This window comes from Crotalus tigris, unplaced genomic scaffold, assembly GCF_016545835.1.
Source record: "Crotalus tigris isolate CLP2741 ecotype Arizona unplaced genomic scaffold, ASM1654583v1 scf7180000018371.15429387391:27106975, whole genome shotgun sequence".
NCBI classification, from domain to species: domain Eukaryota; kingdom Metazoa; phylum Chordata; class Lepidosauria; order Squamata; family Viperidae; genus Crotalus; species Crotalus tigris.
Genome location: NW_024096970.1, coordinates 26145017 through 26170820, shown reverse-complemented (window position 1 = coordinate 26170820; position 25804 = coordinate 26145017). Strand labels below are relative to the sequence as shown.

At 36.2% G+C, this 25804-nt stretch overlaps 1 protein-coding gene across 4 annotated transcripts in view; it reads right to left on the bottom strand.

Moving 5' to 3' along the window:
- The window catches only part of HEATR5A (HEAT repeat containing 5A), a 78463-nt gene that overhangs the window by 29914 nt on the left and 22745 nt on the right, over nt 1-25804 (bottom strand). For 3 of the 4 annotated variants that reach the window (XM_039351890.1, XM_039351891.1, XM_039351889.1), the window contains 15 exons: nt 23685-23940; nt 22724-22879; nt 21477-21727; nt 18932-19043; nt 17468-17620; nt 16723-16822; nt 15412-15521; nt 13797-13960; nt 13536-13711; nt 12579-12684; nt 9937-10127; nt 7811-7970; nt 6017-6206; nt 4398-4567; nt 1731-1757 (listed from right to left, as the gene is read on the bottom strand). In XM_039351890.1, coding sequence (XP_039207824.1) covers nt 1731-1757; nt 4398-4567; nt 6017-6206; nt 7811-7970; nt 9937-10127; nt 12579-12684; nt 13536-13711; nt 13797-13960; nt 15412-15521; nt 16723-16822; nt 17468-17620; nt 18932-19043; nt 21477-21727; nt 22724-22879; nt 23685-23940 — 2322 coding nt within the window. The remainder of the gene's footprint in view (nt 1-1730; nt 1758-4397; nt 4568-6016; nt 6207-7810; nt 7971-9936; nt 10128-12578; nt 12685-13535; nt 13712-13796; nt 13961-15411; nt 15522-16722; nt 16823-17467; nt 17621-18931; nt 19044-21476; nt 21728-22723; nt 22880-23684; nt 23941-25804) is intronic. The other variant, XM_039351892.1, reaches the window with a different exon arrangement.

The window sequence follows — 25804 nt, the reverse complement described above, 5'->3', positions numbered from 1 at the left end:
TGATACCAGACCCACACTCACAAAAACCACACAGGAAGTCACCACCACACATCCACGCAAAAAACAAACCCAAAGCCACACCGATGATGAGGCACAACCACAAACCAGAAGCCAGACCACAGCTGCATCATTAGCCACTTTAAACCCCTCCAATCCATACATGAAGCAAACTGACACCCTCCATGAAGAGGAGGCACGATCACGAACGCGAAGCCAAAAAATAACAAGGCAGCCCAAAATCTCAAACCCCTCTGCAACTCAGACTAACCTGAGCACAACCAAACAGAACACTCCCCCAGCCAATCAGAGCACAGCCAAGCTCCTAACCATTCAGAAAACACCTCCACCCAATCAGAACACAGCCAAGCTCCCACCCAATCAGTTCATACCCCCACTGGCAGTTAAAAGGAAGAAACAGCTAAGACCACACATTGCTGCTCAAAGCACGAAGCTGAAAACACCAGCCTGAAGGTGACGAATGGGACTTCGTCGAAACGTCGCCAAGACACTTCCAATTTTACGCGGCCAGATCATAATATAATATTACAGGATCACTCACAAGTCCTCATAATGGGCCAGAGTCCTGATACAATACTACAGTTTCCAACCACTTTTGAAAATCCAGAAAAGAAGGGCCAAGGTGTACCTTGGGGGAGGGGGAAAGGTACTATATCCTATAACAAGGACCACTACTGAGAATTGCCTCCTTGTCTACCCTACATAGGTGGCACCTTATGACAATTATGTAATAAATCCTCAGGAATACTCTTGAGTAATAATAACTCAATTTTCTGAATATCTAAATATCTAAACAACATTAAAATTATCACTCTTCAGGATTGAACCTTTGTGCTGAAAATGAGAATGGAGGAAACAACTAGTGAATAGGAAACTATTACTGTTAGTTTTCTTTTTGATATGCAAGAGTCAAAAATGAATAACTTTAAGGTGAGTGTCTCATGCAAAGGTGTCTGTTTGGACAATAAACAATAACCAGTGCTGGTTATTGAGACATCATTAGCATGAAAGAGAGGCAAAAGGAGTTAGAGCAGGCTCTAAGAGGAGGTACTACAAAATCACAATTTGATAATCAAAGGAAATGTGATTTAATTTTCTACATTTTGTTACATGCACCCCAATGTAAAGAAGTTGCTTAATACGTACAAAAATATGTCCCCACATTTCTAAAAACTGAAATATACCAATAAGCTGAAAATTAACAATTTAAATAAACATAAATATTTTATACATTTATTTAAGCTGATGTTTCACTGTGTTGAGATTTAGGCATGCTTTTTAAAAAGTCTTCTGCTTTTACATGAAAAAGCCAGAACAAATAAAGCTCAACTGCAAGACAATGCAAAATGCACATTTCCAATTTATTTCATTCTTCATATTTTAAAAAGGAAAAAAAGCAAACAATAACACAGAAAAAGCAAGCAATAGAGAAATTATACACACATACAGACAATTGAAGCTCACTCCTTTTGCACTTAATATGCTATATTAAAATAAGGTAAAAATAAATTACACACAAAGTTAGAATGCCAGTTACAGTAAAAAGATGTTAAGAGAGAATTTAGTTCAGCTCAAACAACACATCACCCAACATGCTAAAAATATTTTATTTTTCATTAATGGTTAACTATAGAAATAAAGGAAAAAATTAAAATACACACACACAGAGAGACTGAACATTGCTGAAGTGTTAACAATGCACAAAGACCTACCAACACAGAATTTTCCAACAAGATTTCCTGCACAAAAACAAATGATAATCCAGTCATGATAAAAGCTAGATATTAGAATCCAGTGATCCTGACTTCAGCAATACAAAATAAATTTACTGCATCACTTTATTTCAATAATGCAGTAATAAAATATTTGCTTATTATTGCTTTATTATTTAATATTTTATTTAAAATTAAGAATGCTATTATAAAAGTTGTTCAAAGCCAAATATTAAGTACTAATTTGAAACCATACTGGAGACTATGTACTTTTTGTTTAATATTAAAAACATAAATCACCCTATGATGAAAATTCATTGACTTCAGATATAAAAAGGCCAATTTCACATCAGCAGTGGCAGATTTAATCAGGTGGAAATAATATATACTGTAATTTATATTCCCATCTATAATGTTGGATAATACATTCAAAAGTATTTAATATTGACGGTTACACCTTTCTAAAACCAGAGCTAAACAAATAGCCTCATCATCATGAAGTTTAGTAGAAAAGTATGATGATCACTTCTCCAAAGGCTTATTTTAAAATCACTAGTATATATTTTTTCTCTTAATATTATTTAACTTCAGAATTAGTCTGTAGCTCAATAAGCACTAATTTCAGTTTGATACTCGCAATATCAATGCTTTAAATGGCAGTGATGGCAAAAGTATTCACTATTGGTTCCCATGCTAGTGTAGGCAATACAGGTAGTCCTTGACTTACGACCGTGTGTTTAGTGACCATTCCAAGTTACAACGGTACTGAAAAAAGTGACTAATGAGCATTTTTCACACAAATGACTGTTGCAGCATTCGATTGTCACATGATGAAAATTCAGACACTTGGCAAATGACTTGTATTTAGGATGGTTGCAGTGTCCCCGGTCATGTGATCACTTTTTGCAACCTTCTGACAAGTCAATGGGAAAACCAGATTCACGCAATAACTTTGTTATTAACTACAGTTACCAACTGCAGTGATTCACTTAGCAACAGTGCAAGAAAGATCATAAAATGGGGCAAAACTCACTTAACAACTGTCTTGCTTAACAATAGAAATTTTGAGCTCAATTGTGGTTGTAAGTCAAGGACTACCTATATTATTTCCAAACCTCTTTGAGAAGCATCCACTCCCTTGTATTCCCCCATAGGATTATACAGATATATCAACACCTAATAACATTTTCCTTCTGCTATCCAACAGGCCAACTTTTTATACAAAAAACAAATGTATACTAGATATTAAAGCACCTTTTAAAGGAAATGAGTGAATGTTTTGTCTCCCATATTTAAATCTGTTAATAATTTACATTTCACCATACTTAACCCTGCGACCTCCCAAAAAAACTTCACAGGAAGGCTGTTGTATGAATTTGCTGAATTATAATTACTCAATTTCATGGAATTAATGTTTGTCGTAATCAGAACACTGAATTTCTCATGTATTAAGCCAGTTTGGTATAGTGGTTGAGGCATCAGCTTAGAAACCATGAGGCAGTGAATTCGTCCTGCCTTAGCTTAAAAAGCCAGCTGGGTGCTCTCTCTCAGCCCAACCCACCTCACAGGTTTGTTCTCATGGGGAAAAAAGAAGGAGGAAGATGTGTTAAATATCTTTGCCACCTGGAGTTATTTGTAAAAATAATGAAGGCAAGATACAAATAAATAAATAATTAAAACAAAAAAAAATATATTCCATGTCTGAAAATTTATATTTAGAAAATGTATTTTCTTAGAAATATTTGGCAGAATTCTTGATCCTGTTTTTTTTAAAAAAATTTTTTTCTCTCTCTACTCGTGAGACTGGTACAAAATGTCCTTCACCAACTGGTAAATTAATTCCAGAAGCGGAACTGAAAAAGAGGATTTCACCAACTTTAAGAAGTGAAAATTCACAGACTGCTTGGTGGAGAGTTTGTAATGCAGTACTGAAAAGTGGCTTTGTCTTCTTCCCATTGCACTTATGCATATGTGTATGATTGTGTTTTTATATGTGTGTGGTGTGTGTATATGTAAAAGAGAGAGAAAAAGAGAGAATAGGAGACGGAAACAATGTAGAAACTAATTCCCTAGTCAGTTAGCAGATCAGTCAAGTAACTAACATCCCGCTTTTTAACCAGCAGAGAATAATAATCCTACTCCTACCAAAACCAGCTGACCTGCTATAAGCCTACCCTTGTCCTTAGGCAAGCAGGAAAGAGTCATGGAATATCGTAAGGAATTATATTCCTTCTCTCTCAGAATATTTTGCACTCTTCCCTACCTTCCTCCTCAATGTGCTGAACTAATTTAGTTCATCCAACTAGGAAACAACTCTCATATATGTTTTACATGGACACCGGTACGCGCATGTGCACACGTACAGACACACACACACACACACACACACATACACCACTATACACATGTGCAAAGTAGAGGGTCATTTTGTGATACGGTGCTAAAATCAGTCATGAGACTTGGCTAATATAAAGTTTATGTTCACATTTCTGAAAGCAATGGATTATATTATTTCAAAAGATTCTGCTGAATTAGGTACACAAACCGCTTTTCTTTGAAACCCTAATCTGAACATTCTGATTCTAAAGTTGCAAATAACACTGAAAAAAGATTTATAACATACCTATGTAACTATAGAGTTATATAGCTGTGTAATTATATACTTACACAAAGGCACTTTACAAGACTAGACAGGTTTACGTGATGAGGAGCAAACATGTGAAGTTGCTGAAGGCAAGAGATAGCTTGAGCCTGGACGAGGCAGTCAGGATGATCTTGCATCACTGCGCAGCCAAGGAGACAGGATGCCCTTAAGGCTGAGACTGCAGCACTGCTGCCTACACATAAGGCAAATAAGGCAAATGTTCATTAGTCAAAGAACATTTCAAAACAGTAAAAACCAAACTACAATAAAGACATTCCTCAAATTATTAACATGCTTTTAAAATCTATTTAGATCATGCTTTACTAAAACAAAATGTACAATTATTTCCACAGCACCTCTAGGATATCAAAAGAAGGGAATATATGTAGTTCAGGATTGAACTGTGGGCTCCTTGGGTCTCCCTGAACTTGGTTGTTTGCTTGCAGACATTTTATTACCCAACTAGGTAATATCATCAGTGCTAGTGAAAAGCTCTTTAAAAAAGCTCTTTAAGAAGAGACTGGAGAGCCATTTGTCTGAAATGGTATAGGGTTTCCTGCCTGAGCAGGGGGTTGGACTAGATGACCTCCAAGGTCCCTTCCAACATCATCATCATCATCATCATTATTATTATTGTTGTTGTTGTTGTTGTTGTTGTTGTTATTAACCAGAGCACATCCATGAATACCAACTAGCAGTCAAAACACAGGACAAGAACTCCTTAATTTCACAGCACGTTGGCAGAATCAATCATAGTTTCAATTGGGAAACTGAGAACATTTTAGGTCCAAAAATGTTAGGGAATTCCTGGAAGCTAGGCACTCAGACAAATCAGCCATCAACAGGCACATACAGATAAACCACTTTTATATAGCACTCAAAAGAGACAATAAGAAAGTTAAGAAGGAAACAAAAAGACCAGAACTCATGTTCTCCAGCATTCAACACCCAGATAAGCAGGGATTAACAGGAAACAAACAAGCAGAAAACAAGGAATTACTGAGGAGAAAACCCACACCCTCACCAACATGGCTGGGCAAAAGTTACTGTATTTAAACAAAGAGTAAACTCCACATTGACTAAAACTGATGATGTCACCTAGATGAATAATGAATGTCTGCAAACAAACAACAAAGCTCAGAGCTTTGGACTCCACATGTAGAATAATATTTTATAAGCAGTGAGAGAACACTAGTGTTTCTTGTAGACAACTCAGTTATAATTACACAAAATAATCTAGTAATCTAGTCTTTATGTACAGTATATGTGTGCACGCGTGCATGTTCAGAAGACAGTACTCCATCTTTGTCTTGAACACAAGGACAATTACTTTGATCAGAGTCCTTCTGATCTGAGAAATATCATTTTTATTCTTCACTCTCCTAATTATAATAATTTATTAATAACTGTTGGCTACTAGAAGTTTCTCTATTAAGAGGGAAAAAAGAGCATTTCTTTATTTCAAGATCTCAGATAAATCACAACTCAAGTGAAAGACAAATAAGATTGTGCATGACTTTGTAAAAATACAAATACTCTAAAGCTTTTGTCATGGTTTTTTCCATGCATATTTTGGGAGCAAATTAACTCAATGATTATTATTTTGGCTCCTAACTATCATTTGCTACAAATGTATGCATACCTTGCAACTCAGGACCCAAAGTGGCTATAAGTGCATTTAAACAGCGACCAAGGCTTTGATGGACTTCAGTATAAGCAGGAGGCACAGTCAACAACAACATAAGAACAAGAGAGAGGGTAGGTTCCACATGCACATGATATAAAGGACCAGCAGAATCAATGATCAGTGACAGAGAATGCAGTGCCCACGTCTGTAAAATACCAAAAATGTAGTGTTGTCACACACAGACACAGACACAAAACATGTGTAATGGGTGTGGAAAAAAATGAAATAATTTGCTAAGTATGATAAAAACTAAAGTTATGTGTAAAATAAGAGCATTTCAATGAAATGGTGAGAAATACTATGCCAACAACACACTACAGTATAACGTGTAAAATACATATACAGAATAAAACAATCTAGGCCATGGTTGTCCAACCATCTGGGGGCTCTACTCTGCATAGATCATCTTGCTTCAGTGTACTCACACCTGCCTAAGTTGACATCAGTATAGATGTGGGAGACATCTGTGTCTATCACAGTAGCAATTGTATCACTATCAACTCAGGGAATAAATAGTTTTTAATTATCTGAGATTCAAATTCCTAGCACATGTTGTTTTTCCTCTCTCTCCATATTGTGGAAGAGGTAATAGAAAGAAGGAAAAACAAGGAAGGATAGCTCACCAGAAACTTTGCCAGAGGATTGTTTATCACTCATGATTAGTCTTTCTGCCATCAATTCTGCTATCACTCACGAGTAGGCTTTATCCCACCAATAAATACCAAAACAATAAAAATATGTTAAAAGTCCAAATAATATTTTGCAATGTATTTTTTGAATAAGACAACATAAATGTTAATTTTCATTCCATAGAACAGGAAATGAATTGTGTGTGTGTGTGTGTGTGTGTGTGTGTGTGTGTGTGTATGTATAGATAGATAACCTTTATTGTCATTTTTTACTGTGGGCACAATGGCACACATTAAAAATGAAATTTAGTTGCTTGCTCTCAAAATGTACACACACATAACACACATTTAAACATACTATATATAACATATGTATAGATCTACACCCTTACATATAAGTAACATATAAATATTAATCACTGTCCATCTTGAATACATAACGGAAGGAGGAAGCTTTAGAGTTTACAAGGTTAATACTGTATGGAACAAAACTGTGACTGAATCTGGATGTTCTGCTTCGGATACCACGAAGCCTCCTCCCAGAAGGTAACAAAGAAAACAGGTCATGAAGAGGATGTGTAATATCCCAGACAATCTTGCAGACCCTGCTCAAGCAACGCTTATATGCTATGTCCTGGATGGAAGGAAGGAAACTGCCAATATCTTTTCTGTCATCCTCACCACTCTCTGCACTGCCTTCCTGTCTGAAGCAGTGATGCTTCCAAACCAGACTGTGATGCTGTATGACAGAATGCTCTTGATCGTCCCTCTGTAGAAAGTGGTAAGGACAGGGAAAGGAAGATGTGCTTTTCTCATGTGACAGAGAAAATGCAGGCGCTGCTGTGCCCACTTCACCAGTATCTCGCTGTTGAGTGACCAAGCCAGCCTACTTGTGAATTGCACACTCAGGAATTTGATGCTGGTAACCATCTCCACAGGTGAATCATTAATGCACAGTGTGGCTGTGCCTGCCTTTTCTGAAACCGACAATGAGCTCTTTGTTTTTTTCATTGTTTAAAACATTGAAACATGTGTGTGTGTTGTGTATGTGTGTAGGGCTTTTTTCACTTAGACATTTATCATCATCGTCTTCATCATCATCTTTATCTACAATACATACCTGTACTTCAGGTGAAGTGTTATCCTGAGATAAAGTAGAAAGTATTCCAACACATGCAGTAAGATGATGAGTGGAACTGATTCCTCCTGTATACTTATAAAGAGAGCCCAGAGCCAAAGAATGTCCTGTTCTTGATATCACATCTCTTGCAGATTTTAGCCTAAGAATGATAAGACAACTGGATTAAAATAAAATGACAATTATAATTATGAAGTCTAGCATTACAAAAGTCTACAGAAAACTTATTAATCAGCCTTCTTCTCACATCCAATGCCCTCTAAGTGTGTTAGAATTATAAAGCTTAACAGGATGCTAAGAACTGTAGACAGCAGACTTAGAAAGATGTTGCAGAATCACTATTTAATTTTTAGGCCTTAAAGAAGGAAAGAGAGAAGAACAGGAGAACAATGGACTATATTCATATCATCATCACCATCACCAATTAATCACACAATTGTAATAACTCTGAAGTTCTCAAGAGGAAGATAGCCTATTGAATTTTGGCAGCCAGAGTTCTTATGACTGCTTTGGTTTATAAAGCCAGGATTTCTGTACAGTGAGGATGATAAACCTGACGGAGATATATATGTAGGTCTATAGTAAAAAATATTTCAAGCCTACAACAAACAGCATTTGTAAGCAGCTCTAATAGAAACTTCATAATTTATTGAAGCATAAGGGCAGGAAACACAACAGAATAGTATTTGCAAGGTTTTGTTATTATAGTTAATCTCAATAAAAGTAGTTTTAGTCATCTTGTGGAGTAGATTTCTTGATTTGGTCTATCTCAATGGTTCTCAACCTTTTTAATGCCGCGACCCCCCAACCAGTCGTAAGTCGAGGACTACTCAGCCGGTCGTAAGTCAAGGACTACTCAACTGGTGCAGCACCGTTTGCAGAATGGGACTTTTGGCGGGCTCAGCAGGGCAGACAGCCTGGACAATTCCTATTGGCTTTTGAAAGTCAATAGAATTAGACTCTATTCAAGAGAGTCTATTCTATTGGCTTTCAAAAGCCAATAGAATAAAAGGGAGTAGCACAGCTAAGGAAAAGGGGAAAAAAATGGCGGGCTGCGTTGTTTGGCGACCCCCGTGAAATGGTCGTTCGACCCCAAATGGGGTCCCGACCCACAGGTTGAGAACCACTGGTCTATCTGAACGGAACTCCATAATACTTCAATATTTTTGTATAGTTTCTATACAAATTACTAACTTAAAAAAATGTATTCCTTCCTCCAATCATGAATATGCCATTAGTTAAATTTCAATTACTGAAATGCATATGAGTAAAATTAGACTGATCTCTTATTTGTATTTACTTAAATCTCATTATTAATATCTTCAAAGTTATCCCCAATAAATGTGTTCAGAATTATTGTAGATATAATATTTTGCTGCCAGGAAAAACAAACCACTCTTTATGATGCAATTTTAATGACTGCTTGAACAATTCCCCAATGTATTTTTGGGGGGCCAGGAAAGCAAAGTAGAAAATATATTATTCAGAGATATAAAAGAAATGTTTTATTTCTTAGAAGTTACGTGCAAATAATATATATCTAATATAGACTATAGTAGTTGTAATTATAATTTGTACATTTTATTGTGTGATATATACTTTTTATTTCAGAAAATTTCAAACAAATTTCAATTCAACTGCTAAGTTACTGATGTATAGTTTTCCGATATGAATTCTGAAGAACTTTATATTTACTAAACTGACATCTATAGATGTTTGGTGTAAGTGCTAATGAAGGAGAGAAGCAGTGATTCTCAGCTGACAGAGAATCCTTATGTAACTATGGAATGAACATTTCTGGCAGAAGTGAATTCTGTAGAGGGGCAGAAGAGAAAAACAACAAGATAGAACAAGGTGTGTGAAAGAAAGGTGTTGGCTGGGGAATTCTGGGAGCTGAAGTCTACACATCTCACGGTTGCCAAAGGTTGAGACACACTGTATTAGGTGTTTGCTTTTCTACCTCCGCTCCTTAAATACTTCCTTTTTATAAATTAAAAAAAGTCTGTTCAGAATTGAAATCTGGTCAACCTGATAGGCCCAACATAGGCCCAAAGGGGTGCCTATTTTTGATACAATGCAACAAAACCATATTATGAGAAAATGCTTACTTGTCAAAGCTAATTTGTGCCAATCCAGCAGTGAAGGTATTATCAGCTACCACCTGTGCGAGTCTGGCTAAGGCTTCAGCAGCAGAACATCTTAGAAGGGGACTGTTACTTTCCAAGGCACTTAGGATCAAGCTCAAGGTGCAGCTTTGGATTTCTTCATAACCTAAATTTCCCTTATGGCTAGCCAAGTGCTGGAATATAGAAGAGTTTATAAATAACATCATTACTGAACAGTAAATATTTTCCTTCTTTCAACAGACATGCAAATAGGAGAGGAAATGAAAATCAATACACTTTTCTTTATATTTGTATTCTGCCCAAGAACAAATGCTCTTAGAGCAGCTCGCAACATGAAGTTTAAAAGCATAAGCATTACAAAAAGCCATAATAGGCTTTTAAAGAAATCGGTATAATTACATAGTAGATTCAAAGTAAACTCTATCTTGGGAAGATTTTAAAAGAACATCAAAAACTACTACTGTTTCCGATAGAACTCTCGAGGGATTATATAAAAACTACATTTATTATTATTCTACTGTTCTTCTCTACTAAAGAAGATCCCCAATAACTAAAAATATGTAGACAAATACTTTAAGGCTAAAGGGAAATTAATTCTTCAGTTATGTCTGGGAAGATAAAATTATAGGCAGGCTATAATTTCTTCTTGATACTAGATGCCAAATTATGTTGATCCTAGATGCCAAATTACATTCTCAATCTAAAATATCTACAGCTACATGAACATAGCCTTCTTTAGGCTTTATAAAGCATAGAACAAAGTGATATCTTCTATTATCTCAGATTTCTCCATTACAATTCAACAAATGGCTATTCTACAACAGTATCACTATTTATTGAAATGTACAGTCACCTTTTTATCCTCAGGATCCAAGGCTCACATAATTCTGGTAATATTACATAATATGGAGAATAGAACCAGAAGCTAAGAATTATTAAGGAGAGGCAATATACTGCAAGTGGATTGAATGCTACACTTTTTGTTGCTAGTTGCAAAGTCGTGTCCGACCCATCGCGACCCCATGGACAACGTTCCTCCAGGTCTTCCTGTCCTCTACCATCTTCTGGAGTCCATTTAAGCTCATGCCTACTGCTTCAGTGACTCCATCCAGCCACCTCATTCTCTGCTGTCCCTTTCTTCTATTGCCCTCAATCTTTCCCAGCATTAGGCTCTTCTCCAGTGAGTCCTTCCTTCTCATTAGGTGGCCAAAGTACTTAAGTTTCAACTTCAGGATCTGGCCTTGTGAAGAGCAGTCAAGGTTGATCTCCTCTAGGACTGTCCGGTTTGATCGCCTTGCAGTCCAGGGGACTCGCAGGAGTCTTCTCCAGCACCATAGTTCAAAGGACTCAATTCTTTTGCGCTCAGCCTTTCTTATGGTCCAACTTTCACAGCCATACACTGCAATTGGGAAAACCATGGCCATGACTATACATACTTTTGTTGGCAGGGTGATATCTCTGCTTTTTAGTATGCTGTCTAGATTTGCCATAGCTTTCCTCACCAGGAGCAAGCATCTTTTAATTTCTTGGCTGCAGTCCCCATCTGTGGTGATCTTGGAGCCCAGGAAGATAAAATCTCTCACTACCTCCATTTCTTCCCCATCTATTTGCCAGAAATAGAGAGGGCTGGATGCCATGATCTTGGTTTTCTTAATGTTGAGCTTCAGGCCAACTTTTGCACTCCTTCTTCACCCGCATCAAGAGACTCTTCACTTTCTGCCATTAGAGTGGTATCATCTGCATATCTTAGGTTGTTGATATTTCTCCCGGCAATCTTAGTTCCAAGTTTTGATTCATCTAGCCCTGCCTTTCTCATGATGTGCTCTGCATATAAGTTAAATAGGCAGGGTGACAGAATACAGCCTTGCTGGATTCCTTTCCCAATTTTGAACCAATCAGTGGTTCCGGAATGCTACACTAAATTTATACTAAATTATTTGTTTAGCATAAAATGCTTGAGATAAAAGAGCCATAGGTTATCTGCGAACATGCATATTGTCCTCATTCACTCTTGTAGTTAAAAGGTTTTCAGAAGTTTGTGTCATTAATGAAAAGGAGTAGTACTTTATTACATCATCTAAAGCAACACATTGTGAAGACAGTGTTTAACATCAAAGCAAGGCAAGTTCAAGTTATTTAATATATAGTAGTCTGTTGAAATAACACTTAGAACTTCTTTCAGATGACCTTAAAATTATAATGAAGTTTTTAGGGGAGCAGAAAATGCATTGACTCTTGATATGATGTATTTTATGCATGTTATATTAAACCAAGCCTGCATTCATTTATAATGCTAAACCATTCAAGATGGTTCACCTTTTATTTGAAGAGCAAACAAGCATTAGTGTTATGTATGAAAATAAATACCTTCGAAAATGAAATAAATATCATCTAGCTATAGATGCCATTCAACAGACTCAACTTTGGAAGCACAACAAAGATATAACAGTAGCTGAATTCATCTACTTGTTTTTTAAATTACATTTTTTCAGTAATAGATAAAACAGACAACAAGATTCAGTAGTAATTTCAAGGAAAAGACAGCAAACTTGCTTTCAGATTCCCCTTAAATGATTATGGTAGATATCATTGACTTTCATAATAAACTGAAGGGAGGCTCTTACCTTTAGGACACTGCAAATTGCTGATATAATATTTTTCTGTATTATCTGTTGCCGTGATCCTTTGGTTTGTTTTATGGATGCCAATAACTGTTCCAGCACTTGCAGCCTTAAACACATGCAAAGTCAAGAGGAAATTGAATAATTAGCCTTTCTCCCATTTCATATACTGTAAAGGCTCTGTTTCATATACTGTAAAGTCTATATAATATGGCTCAGCAGAAAGCTGTTTATTTCTTAGTGTTAATCTCTAAATTCTCTCTTCATATTTCTCTATATTTCTTTGTCAAAGTTATCATTGCCTCTCAAAAAAATTCAAACAGCTACTGTGGCACACATACAGTATATTTCAGCGCGTTTCTTATACCCATAATCCAGGGATTTGTGGCTTGAGGAAATTAAGAAAACTTGGGAAACATGTCAGAGCTTTTTAATTAAAAAACACACACATGTTGATAAAGTTGCATCTACAATTTATTTCAAATCATATTTATGTTGAATATAAACAAAGTTTTTTTAACAATCTCTCAACTACCATATGAGAAGATTACTAACTGAATACAGAGTTGTTAAGAAGATCTATGCAATAAACACAATACAGCACTTTTCAGATTCATATTCATATTCCAGTCTTTGCAAATATTATACAATAAAACCAGTTCATATAAAAAGTGCAGGTCTATGACATTATTTTATACAACTCCACTACTGACAATCCAACCAGCTTTCTTAGGAGCATAATTACTCTCACCTAACACTCAGCACACTGCTATACTGCTCAGAGGGAAACTCTTGGCCCCATAATACGTATGTACATACACACATAGTATATAAATTAAGACAGACAATTCCTATCATGATTTAGTTCATAAGGCAAAAAAGAATATTTAGATAAAATGCATGCTTTTGAAAAATAATCTATTTCCCATGAGTAACTAATCTCAACTGTACTCTCTTTACCTTTGTGTTTCTGTTACTTGTGAAAATATCACTCCAAAAAGACGGGTTGATGCACTGATAATGGATGAAGTTGGAGACAAAGGCTTAGGCACTGAATCTCCATGCCCAGCCTTCTCATAGATTGCAAATGGGTCAAACTCCAAGCTTCCCCCAGCTGTATTGTTAACTAAGAATAACTGCAAAGACAGAAGAAATACAATTGATATTGCAGGACATGGTTTTTGTCCTCTGTGTGCATAAATAACCACTAAAATATAGTACCTGCTCTTCAATAAATCTGTGTTCTGTCTCCCGCAGTAACGGATCAAATAAGGCAAGTTCGCAGTGGTGGGAAAAGGGCGGAAGATACGCAGCAGAGACGGCTGCCTGGTTATCAAATTGAGTCAAGTCTTGCACTAGTTCTTTAAGAACAGCAGAAAAACTTCCTGTAATTTTAGAAATGAAAGGAAATGTTTTTTAATGCATAGCTGGTACCCAAATATACCACTGCAACAGTATTTTAAGGACCAGAAATAGGTCATGTGATTTCTGATAAATGTGTGGATTGGTGGATCATAAACCTGAATGATTTTAACAATCTCAAATGAAATATTCTATGCCAAAAAATGAAAGGCTTTCTAAAACAAGAATGTAGCATATCACAATCAAGTGTTAGAAAGAAAAGCTGAAGAATTTATTTCTTCCAGAAATTATTGCAGTAGAGCAAAAATTCTTTTGAACACAATAATAACTTAAAAGTATTTTCTTTTTGTCTATTTATTAGAAAATAGATTTGGCAGTACCAAACATTACGTCTTTTGAAATAAATTTGATATTGAAAGATTGAAACCCTGGTGAAACACTAGATTCAAGATTAGAAATATCAAGAGAACTATTTTTTACAGCTGGAATTTCTTTTCATTTTCAGTGACTGGGTAGTCTACCTGAAATTAAAATAGGAAAATATAGTTCATGGTTCTAACTATGTAGAATTTAATAGAGACGGGAGTATAATAGAAACAAAAAAGAAATATGTTAGCCTGTAATACACTACTTCCATTACAATGCCTTATAATACATTATGTCATAGGAGAAAACTACAAATTAGTTATGAAAAACAGAAAACTCTTGGTTATTACAGTAAGAATAGTTGTATATTTTTAATTGTTTACCCTGCAGTTTAAATTGACTTTGAGGGACAGCCTAAGATTAGAAATGTTGAACTGCTGTGTGGTCTAATGTCTGTTACTCAGTGTTACAGCAATACCTTTATTTCTGAATTTCACTGCACAAAGGGATACATCTACAGTCTCTATGTACCAAATAAAAATACTGAAAACAAAAAAGCAGAGGAAGAACCATAGAGCAAAAAGGTCACATGATTAGAAATGTTGAACTGCTGTGTGGTCTAATGTCTGTTACTCAGTGTTACAGCAATACCTTTATTTCTGAATTTCACTGCACAAAGGGATACATCTACAGTCTCTATGTACCAAATAAAAATACTGAAAACAAAAAAGCAGAGGAAGAACCATAGAGCAAAAAGGTCACATGATCAGTTAGATTCTGAATTATAATGCACACCATTTATGCTCTGTTGTCATGCCTGAATTTATAAAGGATATCAGCATTTTTATCCCTTCTTGAATACAATACACTGCTTTTTAAAATCTTAACCTTTATTCAAATTATGCTCTTTCTGTCTCTATTTTTTACTAGTATTATGCATGGAATTTATTTGGTACAGGTTTTTAAAATATCATTCTCTGTTAAGTCTTTCTCTTACATACAAATTAATTATATTCTGTGTTACAATGCTTTACTTGTCCTTTTGTTATTACAGCAAGACAAGATTGAGGGAAGTCTTTAGAAATATTTTGAGAAGAAGTATACATACCTTCATAACTCTTGGGAGGCAACAAAGCAAGCAGTTCATAAAGTCTGTTCCTATATGTCACTGATGATAATTTTAAAGCACTGCCATACATTTTATTTAGTGAAGGAAGCCTTTAAAGGTTAAAAAAAAATCCTACTGTTAACAATAAAAGCTGTTCAATTAATTTAGAGTCATATATGTAAAATGGGCAGCCTGTATAATAAATAAATCTGCTACTGATTTCATACCCATGGAAAAAGGTAATTCAGAGCAAGGAAGATAATTCCCTTAAAGAAACTGTAGCCTTTCCTTCGCTTGCTCAGCAATAGCTAGCACCTGATCCAAGAAAACACTCAGGATTTAAGGTGGTGCCAACAGATACAATGCACACTCCATATGTACTCCAGATCACCTTTTGTCAGCCCTATAAGGACTAAGAAATAGATCTAAAAATACTTTTATTAGAACAGTTATAATAACAGAATCTTGTTCATGCTACCTTTCCTGCGTCTTTTGTTTTCAGGAGAAGAGTGTGGGTGAGGGGCTACTAGAGGCATTTTTGCAAATTACATCCTTGATCTGGGCTCAAGTTTCATTTATTGACTGCTGCCTCAGTCCTTCAAGGTCATCCTCTTTATTCCCTGTGCCTTTCCCCCTTTCAGTCCAGTTCACTGTATTAATCCTGATAAACCCACACATGCGTATGACCACTGTCTTTAAAACTAAAGTGGCTGCAGATAGCAGTCACTTATCAGCCACAATTGGGATTGGCAACTCCATCAATAAACAATGCAGTTGTAAAGTAAAATCACGTGACTATGCCAGAGCTATGTCAGTTTGTCAGTTACAGTCATAAGTGAATCACGGCAGGTCACTAAGTGCGATGTCACCTGATCATGACTTGTGACTTTCTGCTGGCTTCCACATTGATTTCTGCCTGTCAAAAGCCAGCTGTGAAGGACACAAATCATGGTCAAGCAACAGTGGGATACCATCATAAATATGTGCCAGAATCACAGTGACATTAACTATGAGGATGCTGTGATGGTTGCAAATTTTAGGACTGGTTGCAAGATTCCTTTTTCAGCCTTAACTATATATAAACATTCACTTTATATAAATTATACTATACTGTACTCATTCTTATCTTCATAATATTCATCTTACAATCTTAATAATATCATGCTTTTATAGTTTCCTTTAGTAAATTAAGTCTTAAATCTTAGTTATCATATTATGTAGACTAGACTATAACAATGGGATGGCTGTAATTTTATCACTGAATGCTACTTCATGTTAATTGAGGATGAAAATAAAAATATTATTGTTTACCGTGTCAGTAAATCAACAGCACAGGGCACAGGAGGAAGCAGTCTTTGAATCACTTCATCTGTAAGCAGTCCCCCACAATAGAGAATAAAGCTTTTGACAGCTGAGAATAAAGCATATTGATTGCATATCAGTCTATATACACAAATCATAATACAATCTTATTGTGTTATAGAAAGAAGTAGAAAAAATAATAAGAATGTTATAATAAATTATACTTAATTGATATATCTGGAACAGTCTTGAGAGATGGATGATATATAAATGCATGCAATTATAAAGTAACAAATAATACTGTTGTACTATGGAATATAAAGGATAGCTATTCTACATACTTAAATATGTAGTCAGATGTTCACTACTTTTCAGTCAGAAGTAGTGAAAGAGATAGATTATCTCCAATGCTTGAATAATGAATAAACAGTCTGATGGTCTAATTAATATATCAGAGCATTAAGTCAAATGTTAATCTGCAAGGTTAGTATTAATTAGTAGTTAGTACCTCTCTTATTCACCAAATGTCCGCATGTAATATAGCAATAAATACAATTTTATACTTGCAACCAGCTACAATTACTGCATAGTCTAGGAATTTATGTGTAAAATATGTTATATAAAGACCTGGACCTGGAATTGGAAATCAATGAAGAAAAAAAGACACAAAAAAAGACCATTCTTTACTTTTATTACTATGACTTCTGAATGTTCAAAAAGAATGAAAGTATAAAGAGCCACGATTTTCACCCACCACAGAGAGCACCTGCTCGGCTTTCCAGTGTCACTTGCCAGGTAAATGAATCACCACGGTTCTTCTCAGTTTCTAAGTCTTTAGGAGATACTGGAAATGCACATTTCCATAACAACAACACTCTAGGAAGATGATGCTGGACCACAGCAGGACCTATTATTTTTAAGATTGGAAATGTTGATTTTCTTTTTTGGGAGGTGGTATTGACAGAAACATTTTCTTTAATGAAAGTCTTTTATTCCCTCTTCATCCTGAAGCTCTCGTGTGCCCTTGCAAAATACTCTGAAAAGTGAAGGGACCTTTTGAAGCAAACTTTGATGGGTATGAGAAATTGCAAAGGGGAAAGTGGAAATGTTCCGATGTGTGAAAATATTTTATCTATGAAACACTGATTTCATCTACTATGAATGATTATATAATCAGGTACAGATAGTCCTTGGTTATGAAAGCAATTGGAACCGGAATTTCCATCACTAAGCAATGTGGTCATAAAGTGCAACATCATGTGACTGCACTGCTTAGCGACAGCAATCTTGGCAGTTCTGATTGCCACTGTAACCCCAGAACTTTGTGGGTTGTTAAGAAAGAGGCCCAGGCAAGAGGCTGGGGATTGTACAGGTGCCAGAGGAGGTGCTAAGGTGCCGAGGCAGATGCACAGGTGCTGCAGGGAGGTAAGGACAACATGGGCAGTTATTATGACAAAAAATAATGGGAATGACTTCTGACTTCCTGTTGACTTCCCCATTCCCCATTGACTTTTTATGAGCGAAGCCAGCAGGTAACATGTGATTATGCTAACATGATCACGAGCCACACACTGAGTGCCTGGATTGCAATCATGTGACAATGGGGACACTGTGACAGCGGGAACTTCAAGGACAAGTTGTAAGTCCCCCTTGTTCAATGCTGTCATAACTTTGAACAATTGCTGATGAGTCGTTGTAAAGATTAACTGTATTAGCTATACAAGAAGAAAATGAAGATCATTGGTTATTCTTCAATTGCCCTATCATTGGAGTTCAAAAAACTACCCTAACATCCCAATCAGGATTAAAATTCTCCTCTGTATTGTTCTCATGTTCTACATTTTGGAAAACAATATGTTATAGTCCCATGTTACATGAATGTTCTGCAAGGGTTGGAGAGAAAGCCAAAATTATCTCTAATCCACATATTCATATTTGTTTTTAAAACTGTTTACTTCACCCTCAAAAGTGTGGTTGTTCGCTTATTATTCATATATAACATAAATGCTATTGATATAGTTTGTGTATTTGTTATACTGGAAAAGATAATTCCATATTATGACAAGGAAGTAATAATTTAAGTTAACTATATTTTTACAGCTATGAAACAATTAGAACTTGTTCATATATATTGAAACAGTGACATCAGACAAGAAGTACAAAAGTGGTCAATTTTTCAGCTGAAAAGAAATAAAGACATATAAGTGAACAATCTTACCTAATGTCATTAAAGCAGCTATCAAAAGCCAACCTGACTGCATTCTTTGTACTGAAATTCGACTATTCTGAGAAGCCGAACGCAAAAGATCCTCAGCTACCATCATGACAACCTATATGAAAACAGAAATCTTCACTATTTCAAGAGATGAAATACAAAATTAAATTCTTATGAAGAGAAGCATATACACTACTTCTGCATATGTCATGGCCCACAAGTTAACTTTCTCATGTAAATAAAATACATGGAATAGTTATTCCTTTTGAGCATAAAACTGAAGATGATAATATGTTGTGTGGCATAACTTTTTGTGAGCTAGGCCAGGGCTTTTCAACCAGTGGTATGGGTACTACCTGTGGTACATTGGCACCTGGCAGGTGGTACGCGACCATCCTAGAAAAGTGGTAGCGGGGGAGGGGAATGAGCTGAACCATTGGCAGCACCTCACAAGCCTGAACGAGATGGCTGGAGCTGCAGGGCTGTCAGGGCTCAGCAGAAGCACCGGGATCAGTGCTGCTTTCCAGCTGATTGGTGCTTCTTTGGGGCTATCAGGGCTCAGTGGAAGCGCCAGAATCAGTGCCAGGCTCCAGCTGGAGCTCCGCGCTGATCCTGGTGCTTCTGCTGAGCCCTGAAGAAGCACCAATCAGCTGGAAAGCAGCACTGATCCTGGCGCTTCTGCTGAGCCCAGAAGAAGCGCCGATCAACTGGAATGTTGCAGCATCTCCAGGGTCTTGTGATTTACATTCAGATGCTTGGCAACTGATTCATATTTATGACGGTCACAGTGTCCCAAGGTCATGTGAAGTGACCAAAACCTGCTACAACCACCCAGCAAATGGGGGGAATAAAAACCAAACACCCCCCCACCCCACCCCCGCTGCCAATCCTCAACAGAAATGCTCACAACAATGAAAACTTCGGACAGGAGGAAGAGCGCTGCCGGGCGGGCAGGCAGATGTCTTGCTCGACTGTGGCTTGGGGGGCACTTTTTTCAGTGCCACTGTAACTTCAAACAGTCACTAAGCGAACTGTTGTAAGTCGAGGACTACCTGTACTTTATCACTTTTTTCCTTTTTTTTTTTTTTTTTTGGTCATCAAGCTAGGCGACTGATGGTACTCGGATGTTGCCATATCCTAAAAGTGGTACAATGGGTGAAAAGGTTGAAAAGCCCTGAGCTAGGCTCTACTTCCTCTGATACAGTGAAATTGTCCTCTACAACCAGTAAGCATGCTATGCATTGCCTGGGTTTATAAATCTTAATTGGATATGATTTGTTTTAACCAGGATTTGTTGGATAAGACACAATAGCCATCAACTCACATCGTGCAGAGACAAAAATCACAATTTGTGATTTGTTTATGTTTGTTTTCAGACAGAGTTAAAATCAAACAAAATTATCTTCAGCCAGCTCGAGTATTTTCAGTACAGCAAGGTTTATGGCAAGGTTTAATTCTGTATTAAATAGATCAGCACAATGGAATTATTGGGTGCTACAAACCCTTGTTTTGTTTATCTAACCCAGGGGCAGGCAACCTCGGCTCTTTTATGCTGACTCAGGAATTCTGGGAGTTGAAGTCCATGAGTCATAAAAGAGCCGAGGTTGCCCTTGATCTAACCTAACCCTTTTATACACACATTGTCACTTGCTTTATTCACTTTATTGCTTTATTCACTCCAAATCTCAGGTTTGCCTGGCTCTTTCAATTGCTGTCCCTGTGTACTTGCATGTGTATATACTTTTACAATCACTTTACACATAGTCCTTATAACCAAATGGTGCCAATTTATTATAGTTGTAAGTCACAATGGTCATAAAATAGGTCATCATGTGACCAACCCAATTTTAGGATCTTATGTCATTCATTAAGCGAATCGCCATGGTTGTTAAATGAATCCATAATTGATAAGTGAACCCATTGGGCATTTTTGCCAAACCCCAGAAATAACAGCAGGTTTTCAGCAAAAATGTAGTAAATCATGGTCATGTAATCAAGAGACACTGTACATATGGGCTAGTTGACAAGCATCCAAAATGCAGTTTCTGTAACTTCAGATGTAAGTAAAGGACTATCTGCACTTGATTAGGAACCCAGTAGAAGTTTTGCCTTTGCATTCTCTTTCAAAACAAATGTTAATGTTTTGAGGGGGACTATTTCATTCTGACACATTCTACACATCACCTCTTGCAAATGTTTCACACATGACTACTATACAGATGGAATAACTAAAGAGCACTAAGAGTTTCCTTATTAACATATTTACGATTAGTTCATTCACGCTGTGAAAACACAATTTGTAAAACTGAACTAATTGAGCTACAATATGTGAAATGTTACATGTTTCTGAATACAGAACCTTTATCATAAACAGGTTTTCTCTGTAGAATTTGATACAGCAATTAAAAAAATTAAGGAACATAAAACAAATAATTCATTTATCAAAATAATAGCATCACATTATTTAAATAAGTATTCTAGCTGCACGGAAGTGACAAAAATAATTGTCAAATGCAATGAATACCAGACATACTGTTCTAATACTCACCTTCCCTTTACCGTGCGGAATTCCTAAAGGACATTCCCTGACAGCTCCTAACAAAGCAGCAATGGCAAAACTATAGCCAGTCACTGCTTCTGGGGAGGATTTCATTGCCGTCAGGCGCTCAATACAGGTATCCAGAAATGGAGAGAGATAGCAGGGTAATGCTACAGCAATACATCGTAAGCACCATGCTGCTGCTAGCTGAACTGAAATGCAGGGATGAAGAAGAATGGAGATTACTGCATCCAGGACTCCTGGAAAATCAAACATATTACAAGATTAGAAACTCATATGAGAATGCTTACTGAGACAGTAAATCAACAGAGCTTCCACTTTTTTGCCCTTGCCCTTTGTCCACTGTAAACTAAAAAAAAAAAAAAAAAGAATTGTCAGAATTTTCTGAGAGACTGATAAAAATAAAGAAGCTACTTAGTGCAAACCAGGTGTCCAGGTTCTCTTAAGCCAAAATGGACACTGGGGGCAATGACAAGTGACAGGACAGGAGGCATGCCAAGAAGAGCTAGGCAGATTCTTGTTCCTGACTAGGTCATCAGCAGCCTTAGAGAGTATTTGTAGCATGTATTGAAAAAAAGAAGGGTAAAGCAGCAAAACTGCCATTTTATACGAACATCTCTTAAAAAGTGTTCCCAAGAATTCTGCAGTTAGTGAATCAGGATGAGGATGACACAGAACTGTGGCTTTAATTGTATGTAAAACTTCCTTTCAGTTGAGGTGCTTCTTGGTAATTACCTAGACACATTTATATTGTTTTCTTGGCAAGATCATAAAAAATGGTTTATTAAAGCTTTCCCTCAGGAAATTATTCAGCTTCTTAATTCACCTAGTCCGGGATTTCTTGCTTGTCTCCCATTACTAATCGGGTACAATATTCTTGGCTTTTTAATGAAATTAGCTAAGTTAGACTAACTACTGTTTCATTGTGACACAGTCCTTATATAGCTCTGTGAAACATTCTGAAACCTCAACATGATATAAAAATGCAGTCTTCCCCCTCATCGCTAAACTAATAACTGATCCAAACAACATATTCCCAATAGATTTCTGATAATGATCTGTGATGATTCAGAAGCTATCCAAAATATTTTAACATTAAAGACTGGAATTATTTGAATATCCTGGAATTATTTGAACATCCTCTTTTTGTACAATACATCCTGAAGCAGTTTGTGGTACTACACTCATTTTTGTTTTATTTATCCTGTAGCTTAAGACTCTATAAGGGTATTTACCTATACTAGAATCTTGCAGAACAGGTGCAGCTGTAGTACCTAAGCCATATATGAGGTTTCCAAGCTCTTCTAGAGCACATATTAACATATGCTGGTTTGCTATTACCTCTGTTGTACCAATATGGGTTTCGACATTACAGTTACTCACTGCAGCATCTGGCAATAGAAAATGTTATGTTAATAAAAGAAATGAATAAAAGACAGGGATAGGTGTCTGATACATACAAAATGAGACTCCAGGAAAAGAGCTAGAGGGTTATACTTTAAGACTAGATATATTGTAAACCACAAATAAGTTATTGGATAATAATTGTAATTTCCATCTATCATCTGCAAAATTAAGATAACAAATAAGACTGCAACAACTTACCTTTTTAAAAAAGCTAAACTTTATGATCATGGTATTAATAGTTGTACAACAATAGCCACTACAGAATCATGATTGTAGAATCTGGCTGCAATAATAAGCAGTTTCCATTAATTGATCTTTTTTGACCTTCTTGTGCTGCCTGAGTAAGCTACATTAAGTCGGATCAGATTCAGCAAACTTTCCTGGTTACATCATCTAGATTTCAGCAAATCTTCCAAACTGGGCAAGATGAATGGGATCATTTAATTTCAGCGTTACTTGCTAAATGCAACAGGAAAGCTCGTAATTAGTGAGAATGTTGTGTCTGTGATTCCATCATCAGATATACATGTTAGTTATGTATAATATAAAGTTGTGCTGTTAAGGCTATAATCAGCTGCCATATCTACTTTCCACATATTTATGTAAAACTAAATCACGGGAAAAATTCAGGAAATTTTAAGCTTAAAAATTATTTTTAAAACCCACAGAGAGACTTGGTTTGTGTGTGGGATTAAATTAGTGTATGACTAGATTAGGAAATGATTAAAGCATTGCTGGAACGGAAGGTGACAAAGGGAGGGTTAGCAAATAATCTTGTTAGTCCCATACCCATAACTTTCTTCAGTTTCCAGATGGCTTGACAAATTTCCTTGGCAGTTGCAATTCGAGCTTTTTCCCCAAGAAGGCCTCCTACTGTAGCTCGGAGGATAAATGAAATACAACGGCGGCTACAGATACTGTCCATTTGTGTCTGAATAGCCTTAGGGTGAGACTGAGAGACGAGATCCAGAATATGGGAAAGCAAAGCAGAAAAATTCCTCTCAAGCCATTCTCCTCCTAATGTGGAAATGAACACTACATATGCCTGAAAAATGGTTGATTAAAAGAAAAACATTAAAATCATTTTCAACTTGCACATAACAATATGTCACATATTACAAAATAATAAACCATTTTAATGTATTTATTTAATGTATTTATTTACATTTATAAGTTCTTTAAGTAAGGTGAAGTGAAAAGATTTGGCAATAGTCATTTGAAAAATAAACTTCATTAAATTAAATTAAAATTCCTTCTCTCAATCAAAATGCCAATAAATATCAAGTTAAGATTAACTGCAAACTTAATATTCCAGTGAAAAATAAGAACAATATCAGTAGAATTTTCTATATATATTTATATTTAGGTAACATTGAATTTCAAGAACAATTAAGTTAAAACTGCCATTCTTACCCTACAAATTTGAATGACATCTTAGTAATTACTGAAATAGTCCCCTGTTTTTTAACTTGGTTTTACAACAATGGAAACCAGAACATAAAGGCAGTGAACAGCTTGAAAGATTACATGTCAATCAATAAAAGCTTTCTCAGCGTGGTAAGCTTACAGAATACTGTCCTACTTGCTAAAAGCAAGTAGTTTGTTGGTGATCTTTCATATTTGTAAGCCATTCAATCTATGTGTGATTTAGGCAGCCATAAAATTTGTTTACTAAATAAATAAATATATTTAAAGAAACTAAAAATATTTTCCATGCCTTTAAAAACAGAAATGGGGATAATCTTAAAGGGTCTGTAGATAAAAAGTGTAGTGATACTTTCCACCTCTAAAACAGAACATTTAAAAGGAATGCTATGACATAAAACATGATTTTAGGCCAAAATTAACGTTTTGTAAGGGAAACAAAGAATGATTTATGTCATGCTTTTCTGCCTAAATTATGAGGCAGAGCTGCGCTACTTAATTGCCCCAGTAGTTTGCAATAATTCATGCACAATTTTCCCATATGATACATACAGATAGTCTTTGACTTACAACTGTTCATTTAGTGACTATTCGAAGTTACAACAGCACTGAAAAAAAGTGACTTATGATCATTTTTCACATGACTGAAAGTCTTATGGATTAGTGTGTTACACACACACACACCCATATATAGCCAAAGGAAGATTTATATTTTTTGTAGTGCTTCTGATGACAGTGACTGCTTGTATTTGATAACATGATACCTTAAACATACATCCAAACCAGAAAATGGTTCTTCAATCATGCAGCAAAGCTTTGTTGATTCTGTGAGGAAGCCAATGTATTGTTTCAAGAACCAACACGTTCTTATGTGCAATGCCTTGTATTTTTCCAATTGTGTTGGACTTGAATCCATGTTCCAAGAGACAAGCTGTAAATTCACAACTACAAAGCTCTGGCACTGACTGGGGTTAGATTCCTTTAAGCCAGTGGTTCTCAACCTTTTTAATGCCGCGACCCCCAACCGGTCGTAAGTCGAGGACTACTCAACCGGTCGTAAGTCGAGGATTACTCAACTGGTGTAGCACCGTTTGCAGAATGGCACTTTTGGCGGGCTCAGCAGAGCAGAGACAGCCTGGACAATTCCTATTGGCTTTTGAAAGCCAATAGAATTAGACTCTATTCAAGAGAGTCTATTCTATTGGCTTTCAAAAGCCAATAGAATAAAAGGGAGTAGCACAGCTAAGGAAAAGGGGGAAAAAATGGCGGACTGCGTTGTTTGGTGACCCCCGTGAAATGGTCGTTCGACCCTAACTGGGGTCCCGACCCACAGGTTGAGAACCACTGCTTTAGCAATATCTTATTCTAACAGTTAAGTAATTACCCCAGACAAGGCAACAATTGTAAAATGTTTGCTTTAGGTATAACAGGTTATTTAATCAATGAGGGCAACTGAGTATTTTGTGAAGACTATTATTTTATTT